Genomic DNA, 13,613 nt, shown 5'->3' with positions numbered 1-13,613 from the left:
AAGTGAAAAAAGTTGTTAATTGTCAAGATAAAATTTCTTCCACGTTCATATATATATATACACGTATATATATTATATTTAAATATTTTTAAATAAATACTGTTGGTATATGAATCTATTAATGCTATGTTTAAAAAATGATTTATGATGTAATAATTTTCTTTTAAACATTTTTTGAAAAGGAAATTAAGGGTGTTGGATGTTTTTTTTTTTTTTTAAAATATAATATTAACATTTTTAAATTAAGAAATTGAATAAATTCCTATTAATATATAATTTACTGAATGAGTCGTAAAAGGGGATGAGGCGTAGAAAGCGCGGAATACGCGCGGAGACAGCCTGGCGCGTGGTACGGGAACCGAGTGGAGGAAAGTAGGTCAGCTTATAGGTACTAAATAATTATTTTACAAAGTTCCATTGGGACCCTTTTTATATTGTTGCACGCGCATTGTTGCACGCGCCTAATCATTCCATTTGAAAATTCTTCCACCTCCATATATATATATACATATATATATATGCTTCGTCACAGTTCTAATTTATAATTTATTATGCAATATGAACACTGTCAACAGTGATTCTCTGATAGGTCCCTTAATATCGTCGTTATGAAGAATGAAGTGGCTGTCGTGTTTGTCAACTGCTATATATCTATGCTAACTTTTGCCCTTATCCAAACAAATTCATGACTAAATAGTAATGTAGTATTTCTTATCACACTATAAAGTTTGTACATCTTAGAGCACACGTCTATCTATACGAACTCGTAGTCATAAAACAATACATATGTGAATCCCATATATTTATACGTGTTCGTTACTAAAAATTAATGGACGAGTCTTTAATAGTCCTCACGGTTGTACGAATCATTCTAATTCTCTACATTACTCACGAGCCACGGTTAAGACGAATTCAATGGAACATTTTTCACTCAAAATCACTAAGCTTGATGATCTCGTTTGATAATTATTTATTTTTAATTTTTTAAACCTTGAAAATGATTAAATAGAACAAACATGGAAGTTAAGGTAATTGAAATGTTTTACAGTAACAGTAATTAAAGTAATTAAAGGTTAAAAATATGATTTAACCTTTAATTACACACACCACATTAAAGAGACTAGTAGAATACTAAGGACACGTGTCCACATCTTATGGGATGCCAATAATGGGGAAGAAAGGAAAATAGTAGCTAGACGGCGCCAGCCCCCACTCAGGCGGCAGAGGAAGGTCGAAGGTCTTGGAAGAACCAAATTTCCTCGCCGCAGCCTTGCAGTGTTCCCCGCCGTCGCTGCCGATCGACCGGCACTGGCACCCACTGCAAAACGCTAGCGGAGTGGAAGTGCCGTACATGTCGCCGGAACCTGACCCATCACCGACCCACACGATTTCAGCGACCATGTCTTTTCTGGCGGCGTAGAGCTGGTTCCGACCACCGCCGAGCCTAGCCTCACACTCATCGGAAGGCAGCTCCGTCGCGAACCCACCATCTTTAGCCGTAGTTGCTGTCACCACCTTCCCTGCCCTTTCGCACTTCACCATCACCACGATCTCTGAGGCCATGTCAGTGAAAAACAGAGCACCAAAATTTTATACCAAATCATCAAAATTACACACAAATTTCGTTAAATTTTCTTAATTAACGACACCTGAGAGATCATAGACGGCGTCGCAGTCGAGACAGGACACCTTCCCTTTCAGAATGCGAGTGGTCGACGGCGAGGCCTCAACGCTCGCAGCCATCGCCGTCAAGAGACATGCTGTAACCAAGCTTGCAAGAGCCATGAAAACGCCCTGAATTTACAGAGAGGTTGCGAATTTGCAGCCAATGGAAAATGGGTTTTGTAGAGAAGGTAAGAGACATAGAATGAGCGTTTAATGAAGGGCCCCAAAAGGGTTCGAGGGTAGTTGCTGTCAGTATAAGAGCCATCAATGGCTCGGAAAGAAACCAAATCCGTGAAGCAAGGGGCACCTCATTGGGCCAGAAACTCTCTGTTTTTCAACACAAAAGTGCATTAACTTTGGCGACACACTGCAGGGTACCTTTCTGGTGTCGTTGTAAATGCGATTAGTACGTAATTAAATGAGTAGACGGAGAGTGTTGACGAAGAACATGAAAGAGTGGGAAAGGTGAAGAGAGTTAATGTCTTGCTGTCGAGGTGTCTGCAGAACAGGACAGAGAAGATATTAGCTTACTGGTCATCATAATGTGCCTCATGCCGCAGCCGCAGCAGCAGCAGCAAGTTCTTAATTTGATCGACTCTCAAGCACCCGTCCCATTAATAAAAGAGCCACTCTTTCTTGCATTTCTCGTTGTAGCCGCCATGGCAGCGGCTTGGTTCGCTGCCGAGGCGACCGACCCATAGTGGACGCCAATTGTTTCTATACCCTTATAATAATTGCTTCTCACAATCCATTTCGTTGGGGTTTAACGTACTCGTTGGCGAAGAGGTTTCCACGCCCTTAAATTGAATGCTTCTCACAATCCACCCTTTGGGTCCCCACGTACTCACCAGCTAAAAAGTTTCCACACCCTAACAAATAAATGCTTTTCGCAATCTACTGTCACATCCTAGACCCACCGCTAGCAGATATTGTATTCTTTGGACCCTTACATTGAAGGGCTTCTCACAATCCATCCCTTGGGTCCTACCGCTAGCCGATATTGTATTATTTGGGCCCTTACATTGAATGCTCCAAAATCTACCGTCAGCAAATATTGTATTCTTTGGGCCCTTACATTGAAGGGCTTCTCACAATCCACCCCTTGGGTCCCACCGCTAGCCGATATTGTATTATTTGGGCCCTTACATTGAATGCTCCCAGGTCTACCGCCAGCAAATATTGTATTCTTTGGGCCCTTACATTAAATGCTTCTCACAATCCACCCCTTGGGTCCCCTCATTCTCACTGGCTAAAAAGTTTCCACACCCTTATAAAGAAATGTTTTGCAATCCACTGTAACGTCCTAGGCCCACCGCTGGTATTGTAATTTTTTGGTTTTCCTTTTGGGCTTCCCTTCAAGGCTTTAAAACGCCGTAGGGAAAGGTTTCCACAACTTTTATAAATGGTGGTTTGTTCTCTTCCCCAACAGGACATCATTGAGAGTCCAACCTCTCTGCTGACGAACAGGTTTCCACACTTTTATAATGAATGTTTCTCACAATCCACCCCCATGGGGCCAATATTCTCACTAGCATAGTGCTCGGCGACTGACTCTAATACTATTTGTAATAGCCCAAACCCACCGCTAGTAAATATTGTCACTGGTTAAAAGGAAATTTGGAGCTCTAAATTACAAGAAATTGATAAATTATAAATTTAATATTGAATTTATTATTATTAGTTAAAAAAGAAAAAGAAAAAAAAAAACCAACCTGTATTTTGATTTTGTCACGTGTACTATTGTTATTTTTGTAATATAAATTTAAATCTAAATTAAATATAAATTTGCTCAACCAGATTAGCCCATCTTGATAAATAGCCCAATGAGTTGTTCTTAGCGAGGCCCAGCCCAATTTTTTCAAAATCAGACGACATGTCGTTCCACTCTGTACGATCGTTTTACATAGAGATCCGGAAGAGAGAGAAAAAAAAAAGGGCACAGAATTGATGGACCGAAACCCTGAAGGCCTCAACACCGAAATTAATGGCGGGAAACATATTCGAGAACGATGAATATGGAACTGCAGAGGCCGCCTCTGAGAGAGACCAATCTTTATGCTGAAGAGCCGAAGAAGAACACTCTGAGGCATCGTTGAAGTAGAGAGTAGAGGAAGATGGAGAAAAAAGTTGGGGCTGAGATCGAAGAGCTTCCGAAGACTATAGTTCGCCGAGTGGTTAAAGAGAAGCTTTCTCAGTGCTCTCGGAACCAGGATATTTCCGTCAACAAAGACTCGCTTCTAGCGTTTTGCGAGAGCGCTCGGATCTTCATTCATTACCTATCCGCAACGTAAGTACCGCATCCTGCCTTTTTTTTGAATCCTGAATGAAATTCTATCGATTCTGATGTTCGAAATTAGGGTTCGTTGTTTCTCTTCTGTGTGCCTGAAGAACGAAAGCGAAAGAGATTAAAGTGATGAATCTCTTGTTGTTATGGCGCTAGGATTAAATTAATTGTTGTTATGTATTAGTTAATTTTTGCGTTCGTATTAACTGGTTGATCTCTAAGCAGGTCGAATGATATATGCAAGGAATCGAAGAGGCAGACGATAAAGGCGGAAGATGTACTGAAAGCTCTAGAAGATATGGAATTTCCCGAGTTGGTTAGGCCTCTTAAGGCTTCCCTCAATGGTGCGTTAGGTTCTAACCACTCAGTTTACCTTCTTTTTTTTTCCTCCGGAAAATCATTACTCATTGGAGCATGAAATTGCACGATTAATTGGATAACTACGTTTTGATAGTTGTAACTTGCTGAACATTCTTTAAAAGCCGAAAGATTATCTAATGGTTCTCTTTTATTTGGTTGCTAGCATGATCTTGTTTTTATGCTCTTGCATGATTTCGTTGCCTAAAATGTCTGGTATCGCTAGACTTCCAGTCTCTATTTTGATAAATTTCGTTAACACTTCTTCTGGAGTGTGAAATCTTGCACGGTTATTGTGCGAAGAGGCCATTAACATTATAAGAAAATTCTTATCAGTTCCTCAAACATCCAAGACGAGTCGATTTGGCATCATGATAGGATAGAGTTCTCATGTGAAAAATGGATACAAGGTACAAAATGCAAGTCTGAAGGACTCAGCCGTTAGTTTCTGTAGTTGAATTGTTCATGTAGTATAAGAAGGCTGTAGGAATTCATTTCAATCTCCTTACCTAGTTTAGGGAAGAAAGCAATTGCTCCTTTGTTTTAGATAGAACTCCTATTCATTGAGTGGGGTATTGGTGAAAGTTTTTGCTGCATGACTCTTTCTACAATAGAACTCTTGTGACAAAAGAAAAGTGGATTTTTCGAAGTTCCCTCTTTAATTCCTATGAACTCTTTGCGTGACATAAAAAAAATATAATTAATCATTTACCCGAGGTGCTACTTGATTGAACTTCAAGTTGTGGGAATATAATTTAGAGTTCAAATAACCCATGCAAGCCTTTTATTAAAAAATTATTATTCGATTAGATTGAATAATCTTTCATTAAATAAATATTCAAGTGCTTATGAATCCTTGGAGGTTTTGTTGGATCTATCTTTAGTTATGTTGTCTATTTCTATTAGTAGAAGTACATACTTAGACCATTTTGAAAATTAGGTAAAGTGAGCAAGATTTCTATTTACTGGTGTGTACCCAGGCTCTACTAGTTCTATTTTCGTCTGTCGTTGGACATGTGAGGACTTATATGGAATCTGATTATACTTTATATTCTTGATATGAAAGATTGTATGATATCCTTTATTAATGGTTTATATAGTGGTTTATGAAATTTTATACTGCAGTACGAGTTCAATGTGTAGATACTTTCTTTTCTCTTGATTATCAGGCAGGATGGGTAATTGTCATGCTACAGTATGCCTACTCTTTTTGGATAATATATATGAGCATAAGCCTTGGCTAAACCTTGGAAATCTTAGTGCCATTATGCCTTTCAAATCCTCCTAGTCTGTGGTTAATTTAACAACAAAGAAGTGTTGAATTTATTGTACGCAGAAAGCACTTTTACTTTCTGCAGGCTATGATTTTCTATGGCATTTTTAAGCTTTTATCCAGGATGAGTATGAAAGAAAGCTAGTTGAACCTTTTAAATGATTTATTATGCAACCTTGGCTTGGCTGAATGTAGAATTCAGAAGTAAGAATGCTGGAAAGAAGGCAGCTGCGTCCAGGATAAAAGAAGCGAAAAAGAGGAAGATAGAAGAAGAGCCTACAGTTGAAGGTACTGATGGTGAAAGCAAAGATGATGTCGAAAATGACAATGACGATAACGATGACGACAACGGTAACGATGAAGATGAAGATGAAGATGAAGTTGAGAATGGCGGCAGTGATGACTGAGAAACATGACGTATTTCCCTAATTAGGTACTTAAAATGAGGTTATTCCTCACTCTGTACGCATAAGATGGTTTACAAATCTTCTAGGAATATATATATATATTTTTTTCTGAGACTAATTTAGGTTGTATATTGTGAGCGGCAGATGCACTTTTTGGCAAGTTCTGTATCTCTGTCCACATGGTAGCGAGAGAGGTTCCCATACCTTATTAAGTCCATTTGTTTTCTGGGTTTTTCCCCATAGTCTTTCGAATGCCAGACATGAAGGACATGTTTGTTTCTTAGTTTCTAACGTATAAAATCCACAAAATGTTGGTGCATTGGTACAGAAAACTCAACAATTATGAAATATTATTATTATTCCACCAATGGGATGAGATAGGTATTCTTGAAACATGAACGGGTGAAAGGTATGGTTAGTGTTTTGGTAAACTATGTGTAACGACTCAAGCCCACCGCCGGTAGATATTGTACTCTTTGGGCTTTTTCTTTTGAATTTCTTACTCAAAGTTTTTTAAACCGCGTATGCTAGGGAAGGGTTTTCACACCCTTAAAAGGTGTTTCGTGCTCCTTCCTCCTCAACTAATGTGGGTGGTTCGTTCTCCTCCTTCCCCAACCGATGTGGGATCCCACAATCCCCACCCCCTTTGGGACCCAACTCCTTGCTAGTACATCGCCTCATGTTCACCTTCCCTTGGGAGCTCTTCGCTAGCACATCGCCCAGTGTCTGGCTTTGAACCATTTGTAACGGTGCAAGTTCACCACTAGACGGAGAGATTTTCTTTCCCTCACTTTCGGGCTTTCTTTCAAGATTTTTAAAATGACGGAGAGATTTTCACACCACCCTTATTTATGATTTTTCATTTTCCTCGGCTGTAATTGAAATTTAGAAATTTAAATAGAAATCTTTGTTATTTGATTAGGTAATTTATTTTGCACAATCATTAAGTACCAATGGAGTTGGTTAAGACGTAAAGCATACACATTCTCAAATTCGAGATCACCAATTTTATGACACATGATTGCTAAAACGTATTTCTGGTCTCTCTAAAAGTAGTAGGGAGGAAAAGGAACAAACCGAGGGGAGAACACATAAATTAATTTGAACTGTAACCTAGGTAAGGTAAGGTAAGGTAAATATTGATAGACACTACCACATTACAAACCCCATTAATTAGCTAGCTCCACTCTTAATCATCAATACTGAGGAATAATCTATGATCACTTGTTAGGCGGAGGGAGAGGCACTTCCAGGCCGACACTCATGTTTTGTTCACGGGCAGAACATCCAACCGGCTGTGGAATTAATATGGCCGATACCTGCGACCATGGCCACTGTCATGTGTATGTCTCCCCCCCCTACTAGAACTGCCGCCACTTTTACTGCCACTTCCCCCACCGCTGCCGCTGCCGCCGCCGCCGCCGCCACCGCTTCTTGGATGTGGTGGTGGAGTCATCATTTGTGACCCTGGTTGTTGCCTGCAAAAGAAATATGGGAGTTCGGCATAAGCTATCAGAGCTGTGAAACAATTTACTCTAGGATGGATTGTCAGACTTCTCATGCTTTTCCAGGTAAGTAAACCTAAAAGCAGCCTCACTAAGGAAATGAAGTGGACAGGACCTTCAAAACGAAGGCAGTCATTTTAAGCTAGGACTTCTAATGGAACCCTCTTTTTCAACTCTCTCAAAATAAAATCTATTCCAATCATATTTTAATTAGTATATTCCATTTCAAGCCTATACGTCGAGAAAATCTTAGGAGTAAAAAAATGAAAGTATTATCCACTACAAACAGATTATTGTTTAGGTGTATAATAAAGGTAAAGAAAAGATGAACGAGCTTACAAGACATAGCCAATCCGTCCATCAGGTAGAAACATTGGCATCATTGCCATGCCAGCTGGAGTTGGTCCTCTTCCATATATCAACGGCTGCAGCACAAGTGCAATTCAATCAGATTTTTTTTTCCTTCTAAAAAAATGTGAACTGAAAACCATTCATTCAAGACAGAGAGGCAGATGGAACGGCACAGTAGTCTACTGAAGAGAAGTGTTAAACTAATCACTCCAAAGCCAATGGATTAAATGAAAGCCACAAAAAGTTCAGGACGAAAATTTTAGAGAACATCAAATCGTTCCTCCAAATGAACTAAAAGAACCAAAACCAGCGCTGTTGTATCGTTAGTTTGGCAAGTGACATTCACAAGACCCGTTGAATTCTTCTGAGCTCCAATTATAACTTTACTCTTAACCACTTGTCTAGAGAAAAGGATAACTCAAAAGGAGATGGCTAGTTTAATCTCATCAGGATACCAGCATGCCAAGTTTAGAACCCACTAAGGAGATAAATAAATACGAACATTATACCTGACCAAAACCAGAAGCACCATATCCTGGATTTACAGCACCATAAGCACCGCCAACAAAGCCATATCCAACACGAGGTGGATAGTTAGGAAGCAATCCAGATTTTTGGCTGTTCGATCCACCAGACTTCTGGTCTGCCTGTGGCTTTGCAAGAGAACACTCCAAAACTTGACCTGTTATATAAGTACAAAGAACGGATATCAAAGACCAACCCCATTTGGAGGTGGGTAAAATGAAAAAATTTAGAAGAGCTTCTGAAGAAATGATCACCATCCAATTCATATTTTTCTGTATTTTTTAAAGCCTTCATAGCACTGCTCCTCTCCGAAAAATGTACAAAACCAATTCTATTCTTCTCTTGACCAGACTTTGCAGGAGGCAATACCACTTTTGTAATTTTCCCATGATGGTCAAACAGTTTTTTCAACTGCTCCTGCGTTACATTCTTTGGTAAATTCTTCACATAAACTGCCTTCACCTGCATGGACCAAGAAAAGAAATCCAAACTATTATTGAAAACAGAAAACCCAAAGATTAAATCTGAAAACAAATAAAACAGAACTTAATAAGTCCCATCTTCTGTTAATAATCAACGGAGGTCATAAATACAAAAACCAACTTTTAGGTGCAAAGGACTCTAGTCATATCATCATAAAAATTGAGACAACTGACTCGATTATCCTAAAAAATAGTTTTTAGATTAAAAACTCAATAAATAACTATTAATTTGACAATTTGACTTTTTTTTGTCAACAAATTAATGTACACAGATTAAAAAATGTCACAAATAATGAAATCTTGAACAATGTTTCAAGTTCACACTCATTAAAAGCATATAAATAATTAGATGAAATTCATTAGCTACTATTATATAAATAAATACAAAATCAGTCTACATTCAGTTAACCCATAAGCTAATTTGTTTAACAATCTGAGTTCAATAGATATCTTAATAAAAGCCATTCGATATTTATTTATTATAACATGAATCAAAAAAAGAAACACGCATGTTGAATGGACTAATAACGGGAGAAATCTAAAAGCAATTGAGTAAGACCTGTGAAGCAGCAGATGAATCAGCATTTTTTGGGTCCGCCCAACTAACTGTTGGAGCATTGTCATCAAGCTTAAATTTTGGGTTCATCATCTTCTGCCTTGAGTACTCAGCACATGCATGATTATAATAGTCAATAAAAGCAAAACCCCTGTTATTGCTAGTATTCTTCATATCCTGCAACAAAATTGGGTAACATCAAATCCAAGAAACTAGCACACCAGGTTATGTTGCAGAAACTTAAATAGTCTTCCAAAAGGAGTACAATAATTGTGGAACAAGAACACAGCATAGTACAGATGTAGAAAGAGGTCATGTTAAAATATAACATGAAAACTCTGTCATGCTAACCTTTACTAGTTCCACCGCAGTAACTCCAGGTCCAATGTCCATCACAACTTTCCTAAGATCTTCCTCACCCCAGCTCCTGGGAACATTACCCATGAACAAACGGTGCTTTGCTTGAGATGATGAACATTTTATCTTCTTCCCCTATGTCACATGAACAAGCAGAGAGAAGGTCATTAAAAATACTGGGAAAAGATATTGGGAAGAAAAGGCACGGAAGATTCCAAAAATTTTAAATATTTACAAAATATCAACACTAGCTTCCAGCTTTGCACTTAATGTACCAACTTATTGGTGTATGGACTACAAACAGAAGTAAAAAGGCAACCTTGAATTCCGTGTTATTCAGCCCATCAATTGCTTTAGAAGCCAACTCCACACTTTTATAGGTAACAAATGCAAAGCCCTTATTCTCATTTGAATCTTTACTTTTCATAATGCGAACCTGCTTGAAGCAAAATGCCGTTAGTCCCGAGAAAACCACATAATCTGGATATGAAATAAATAAAATTGGGATTACCTCGGTAACTTCTCCTATGGATACACAAAAACTTCTCAAATCCTCTTCAGAAGTATCTTGAGGAATACCACCAATATATACTTCAGAACCATGAGGAGGTAGGGCAAGAAGCTCGTCATGTTTTTTCTTTTCATCCTCATCAATACCATTCTCATTTTGGGCATTAATCCCATTGTCATTATTTCCACCATCCTCCACTCCTTCAACATCTTCTTCCTCAACCTCCTCCTCCTCCACCTCTTCCTCCTCTTCCTCCTCTTCAACTTCTTCTATTTCTTCCACCTCCTCCTCCTCTTCTACTTCTTCGTACTCAACATCTTCTTCCATTACCTCCTCAGGGTCATTATCAACATCCAGATCTACCCTCTCATCAGAGTCAACTGGCTTTTCAGATTCATTCTGCTTTTCAGGTTCAACTGGCGTAGCGGTAGATGAAGCATTTCCCTTTCCCCTCGGCATCTTATTTGTCTAATTAAACAAGCTTGCAAGGTAGCTGTGAAGAAGGCACACAGGCCAGAAGAATTCATGGGGAGATATAAAAAATTACTGAGAGGAGGAAACAAAAAGAAAGGCCAAATGGAGTAGAAAAATATGAAGCTGAAATGAAAAGTTGTCATGAGAATAGACTCAAGAGGATTGAAATGTGAAGGACTTTTTTCTAGAGGGACAATGTTTGTAACACAAGTAGCATAAAAGAGAGTGGTTAATGAGTCTCTCAGTGACTACAATGAGATTTACGGAGGTGGTGCAAAACAACATAAAGATATGAATTTCTTGAAATCAGAACGATTGCCATACCAAAAAAATTCTTTTGACAAATTAGCTTTCTACATCTTTTTTCAGGGGGTATCATTTCTGAATATCTCACGAGACTAATGTTAATGGCAGCAGAATAAATTATGGAGACAATTGAATGTTTTACTTTAATGCAAGGACATAACGATGCCACACAAAGTAGCATATGAGATATAATGGGACCATTTCGATATAAAAGGTTTAGACAAAAAAGGAATGTGATTGCTGCTACAAATGGAGAATCAATTTTGTCCATCTCAGAAAAACATATACCAGTTCCAAACAACATACCAATCTGTGTACCCCCTGCAAAAAGAATTAAGAAATTGCACTCAGATAGGGCAATTATCAGCCAGACCGTCATAACAATCGGTAAATCATATCATATAGAAAGAATCCTCACTCGGCTTTATCTCACAAGCAACACATAAATTTACTAAAAACTAATTTTCTTACCTAAACTGATAAAATTAAGTTAGTCAAAACTTGAAAGATCGGAAACAAATGGAAAAGAAACACACATCAATAACAAATTAGTAACACTGTCACATGAAACAATCCTAACATGTGGAGACATTATACTCACAACAGCAATCCCCCTCCCAGCTGATTCTTGGAAGTTAAAGAGATCGAACATTTTATGGTGTGTCTAGGCATATAATGCACACAAAACCTCCCTTTTTCCTCAATGAAAGGTGACCTCCATAGAGATAACAACCTAAAAATACCTTCCCCTCCCTCACCCCCCAAATCTTGTAAAAGGATGTTTGGGAACCAGATATGTTTAAAATATTCATCCATATAGACGTTTAAACAAATATAATGGGTTATAACAAACTTCCGTAGTTGCATTGTAAACCACGTTGGAACTTGTGTTCGATGGATAGAAATTTGTCTCAGTCCATGCATGTGTATAGTTCCTTTTCCGTTATTTGTATGGGGAAAAAAAGGGTATACTTTCTCCGAGTCAAAATGCTTATCAGCCATAGACGTGGCTTTTCAATTGCCCTGAGCAATGGAAGGAAAAAGTTCACCCATGACCAAGTAGTTTGCTCGATATCTTTACTTACGGTTTTAAGTACATGAAATCCACTTTCCACCCATTAACAATTAAAGAAGTTTGGAATCAATTAGTCACAAAAATCAAAATGCCATGGATTGAAGACCTGGAATTACCCAATATACGAAAAGAGTCAAAACCTACAAACGTCAAAAATACTGTATATTCGGTGCACAAGTGTCTTACATCTACCTCAAACAATATTACATCAAACCTCATCGAGTCGCGCAAATTCCATTCTATCTCCTGTTTCATATCTCTTCTTAAAAGATTCAAATTTGAAAGTCTCGAATATTAAACAAATAAATGCTTATCCAATCTCATCCCGAATAATTCTCAAATAAATGCTCATCGCATAAGTACGAACATTCTCTTTCACTTTTCAATGTTAAATTCTTTGACAACGATACCATCCGCCTTCAAATTTTTTACACCGCTTGCATTAGTATTCCCAATATATCCCACCCGTCCAAGCACCATAAAATACAAGAAATGGAAGATGAAGCTGTAAATTTCAACTTAAAACGACAAAAACCGCAGAAAAATTCGGAGAGTCGCAAAGGAAAACGAACAAAAAGACAACAGTAGCGCAGGAGAAGAGTAGAGAAAAAAATATAGATTGAAGAAAGACATGGATGATGAAATAAGGAGAAAAAGAGTACCAAAGATGCTTTCTGTGAGAATTTATCCAAACTACTAAGAGAAACTCTGCCGAAACTGAGAGCTTCAAACGAAGAATCGTAGAAAATATTTGAACCCCCCTGCTCTTACCCGAGGAACGAACCCTAGACTCCTTCCAGGCAGATTTTGGGGCTTCCTTGCTATTCATGGATGGGCCAGTAGCCCCACCAGAATCGAAATTACGAATTTGGGCTCCTGTCGTGTCTTTATTTACGGATTAGCCATTGAATTCTGCCCTTCCACATTATTGGCAATGATAATTAATAAACCAACAATTAAATATTTATTTCCTACAAATATTTGTTTATAAAAATAGTTTAAAATTTATTTATTATTATTATTCGCTCGTAATGATTCTACAAATATGAAGTTACTGTAAACGACCACTATTACATACTATGAACTAAACACTTTAAATTTGTATAAAAACACGATAACCTATTGTATCGACAGAATCTGTGGTCGCTAGCTATCAACAATGGTAGATGGTGAGTGCTCGCGGCAACGATGAACGATAATAAGGTGTCAATGGACTAGTGATGGACGACGGTGGCTGTTGACGATAGGTGCCAATAGTGGGTACGATTGATGAGGCAACACTAAACTCTATGTAGTAAAATTATGTTCTCGACTTCTTATTTGGTAAGTCTAAAAAATGACAGCCACGTTTGCCTAGATTATATGTTATCAAAGTTATTATTGTTAGCTACTCGCTTTTAGCTTATAACATTGTTTTTTAAAAATTGAATTTTTTATGGCAGATTTATTCACTGATTTAGAACAAGAACAAGTGAAGCTAACCCA

At 38.1% G+C, this 13,613-nt stretch overlaps 3 protein-coding genes and 1 long non-coding RNA gene across 6 annotated transcripts; 2 read left to right on the top strand and 2 right to left on the bottom strand.

The window, feature by feature from the left end:
- Positions 1 to 882: 882 nt before the first annotated feature.
- LOC147792604 (uncharacterized) lies at positions 883 to 1,282 on the top strand. Its single transcript, XR_015421050.1, has 2 exons — positions 883 to 1,072; positions 1,118 to 1,282. It is a non-coding gene; the product is annotated as an uncharacterized LOC147792604 (long non-coding RNA).
- On the bottom strand, positions 1,026 to 1,881 carry LOC111795458 (uncharacterized). The gene is made up of 2 exons (XM_023677896.2): positions 1,650 to 1,881; positions 1,026 to 1,553 (listed from the first exon to the last, which is right to left on the bottom strand). Exons 1-2 carry the CDS (start codon positions 1,783 to 1,785, stop codon positions 1,153 to 1,155), a joined length of 537 nt encoding a protein of 178 aa, XP_023533664.2. The 5' UTR covers positions 1,786 to 1,881; the 3' UTR covers positions 1,026 to 1,152.
- A 1,712-nt stretch (positions 1,882 to 3,593) lies between these two features.
- On the top strand, positions 3,594 to 6,305 carry NF-YB11 (nuclear factor Y, subunit B11). The gene is made up of 3 exons (XM_023677900.2): positions 3,594 to 3,952; positions 4,175 to 4,293; positions 5,775 to 6,305. The coding sequence occupies exons 1-3, from the start codon at positions 3,780 to 3,782 to the stop codon at positions 5,984 to 5,986; spliced, it is 504 nt and encodes a 167-aa protein (XP_023533668.2). The 5' UTR covers positions 3,594 to 3,779; the 3' UTR covers positions 5,987 to 6,305.
- Positions 6,306 to 6,949: 644 nt separating this feature from the next.
- On the bottom strand, positions 6,950 to 12,940 carry LOC111795453 (heterogeneous nuclear ribonucleoprotein Q). 3 transcript variants are annotated; one of them, XM_023677891.2, is made up of 10 exons: positions 12,791 to 12,940; positions 11,342 to 11,374; positions 10,274 to 10,766; positions 10,082 to 10,198; positions 9,757 to 9,897; positions 9,409 to 9,582; positions 8,622 to 8,829; positions 8,352 to 8,524; positions 7,831 to 7,916; positions 6,950 to 7,464 (listed from the first exon to the last, which is right to left on the bottom strand). In XM_023677891.2, the coding sequence occupies exons 3-10, from the start codon at positions 10,730 to 10,732 to the stop codon at positions 7,290 to 7,292; spliced, it is 1,533 nt and encodes a 510-aa protein (XP_023533659.2). In that variant the 5' UTR covers positions 10,733 to 10,766; positions 11,342 to 11,374; positions 12,791 to 12,940; the 3' UTR covers positions 6,950 to 7,289. The 3 variants fall into 3 exon arrangements, with proteins under 3 accessions (XP_023533659.2, XP_023533658.2, XP_023533660.2); XM_023677890.2 differs by having other exon boundaries at positions 11,360 to 11,374; positions 12,791 to 12,936; XM_023677892.2 differs by lacking the exon at positions 11,342 to 11,374 and having other exon boundaries at positions 12,791 to 12,937.
- Between the last annotated feature and the right edge of the window lie 673 nt (positions 12,941 to 13,613).

The sequence above is a fragment of the Cucurbita pepo genome, chromosome 5 (genome assembly GCF_057944985.1).
Source record: "Cucurbita pepo subsp. pepo isolate OVF chromosome 5, ASM5794498v1, whole genome shotgun sequence".
Taxonomy (NCBI): domain Eukaryota; kingdom Viridiplantae; phylum Streptophyta; class Magnoliopsida; order Cucurbitales; family Cucurbitaceae; genus Cucurbita; species Cucurbita pepo.
This window is presented reverse-complemented; position numbering and strand designations above follow the sequence as displayed.

Excerpts from the sequence above, each read along its gene's own strand:
- LOC111795453 (XM_023677891.2), bottom strand. The coding sequence starts at position 10,732 with ATGCCGAGGGGAAAGGGAAATGCTTCATCTACCGCTACGCCAGTTGAA. Across the intron at positions 9,583-9,756 it reads CTGCGGTGGAACTAGTAAAG|GATATGAAGAATACTAGCAA; the intron begins GTTAGCATGACA and ends ATTTTGTTGCAG. Across the intron at positions 8,525-8,621 it reads AGAAAAATATGAATTGGATG|GTCAAGTTTTGGAGTGTTCT; the intron begins GTGATCATTTCT and ends CTTATATAACAG.
- LOC111795458 (XM_023677896.2), bottom strand. The coding sequence starts at position 1,785 with ATGGCTCTTGCAAGCTTGGTTACAGCATGTCTCTTGACGGCGATGGCT. Across the intron at positions 1,554-1,649 it reads CGCCGTCTATGATCTCTCAG|AGATCGTGGTGATGGTGAAG; the intron begins GTGTCGTTAATT and ends ACATGGCCTCAG.
- NF-YB11 (XM_023677900.2), top strand. The coding sequence starts at position 3,780 with ATGGAGAAAAAAGTTGGGGCTGAGATCGAAGAGCTTCCGAAGACTATA. Across the intron at positions 3,953-4,174 it reads ATTCATTACCTATCCGCAAC|GTCGAATGATATATGCAAGG; the intron begins GTAAGTACCGCA and ends ATCTCTAAGCAG. Across the intron at positions 4,294-5,774 it reads TCTTAAGGCTTCCCTCAATG|AATTCAGAAGTAAGAATGCT; the intron begins GTGCGTTAGGTT and ends GGCTGAATGTAG.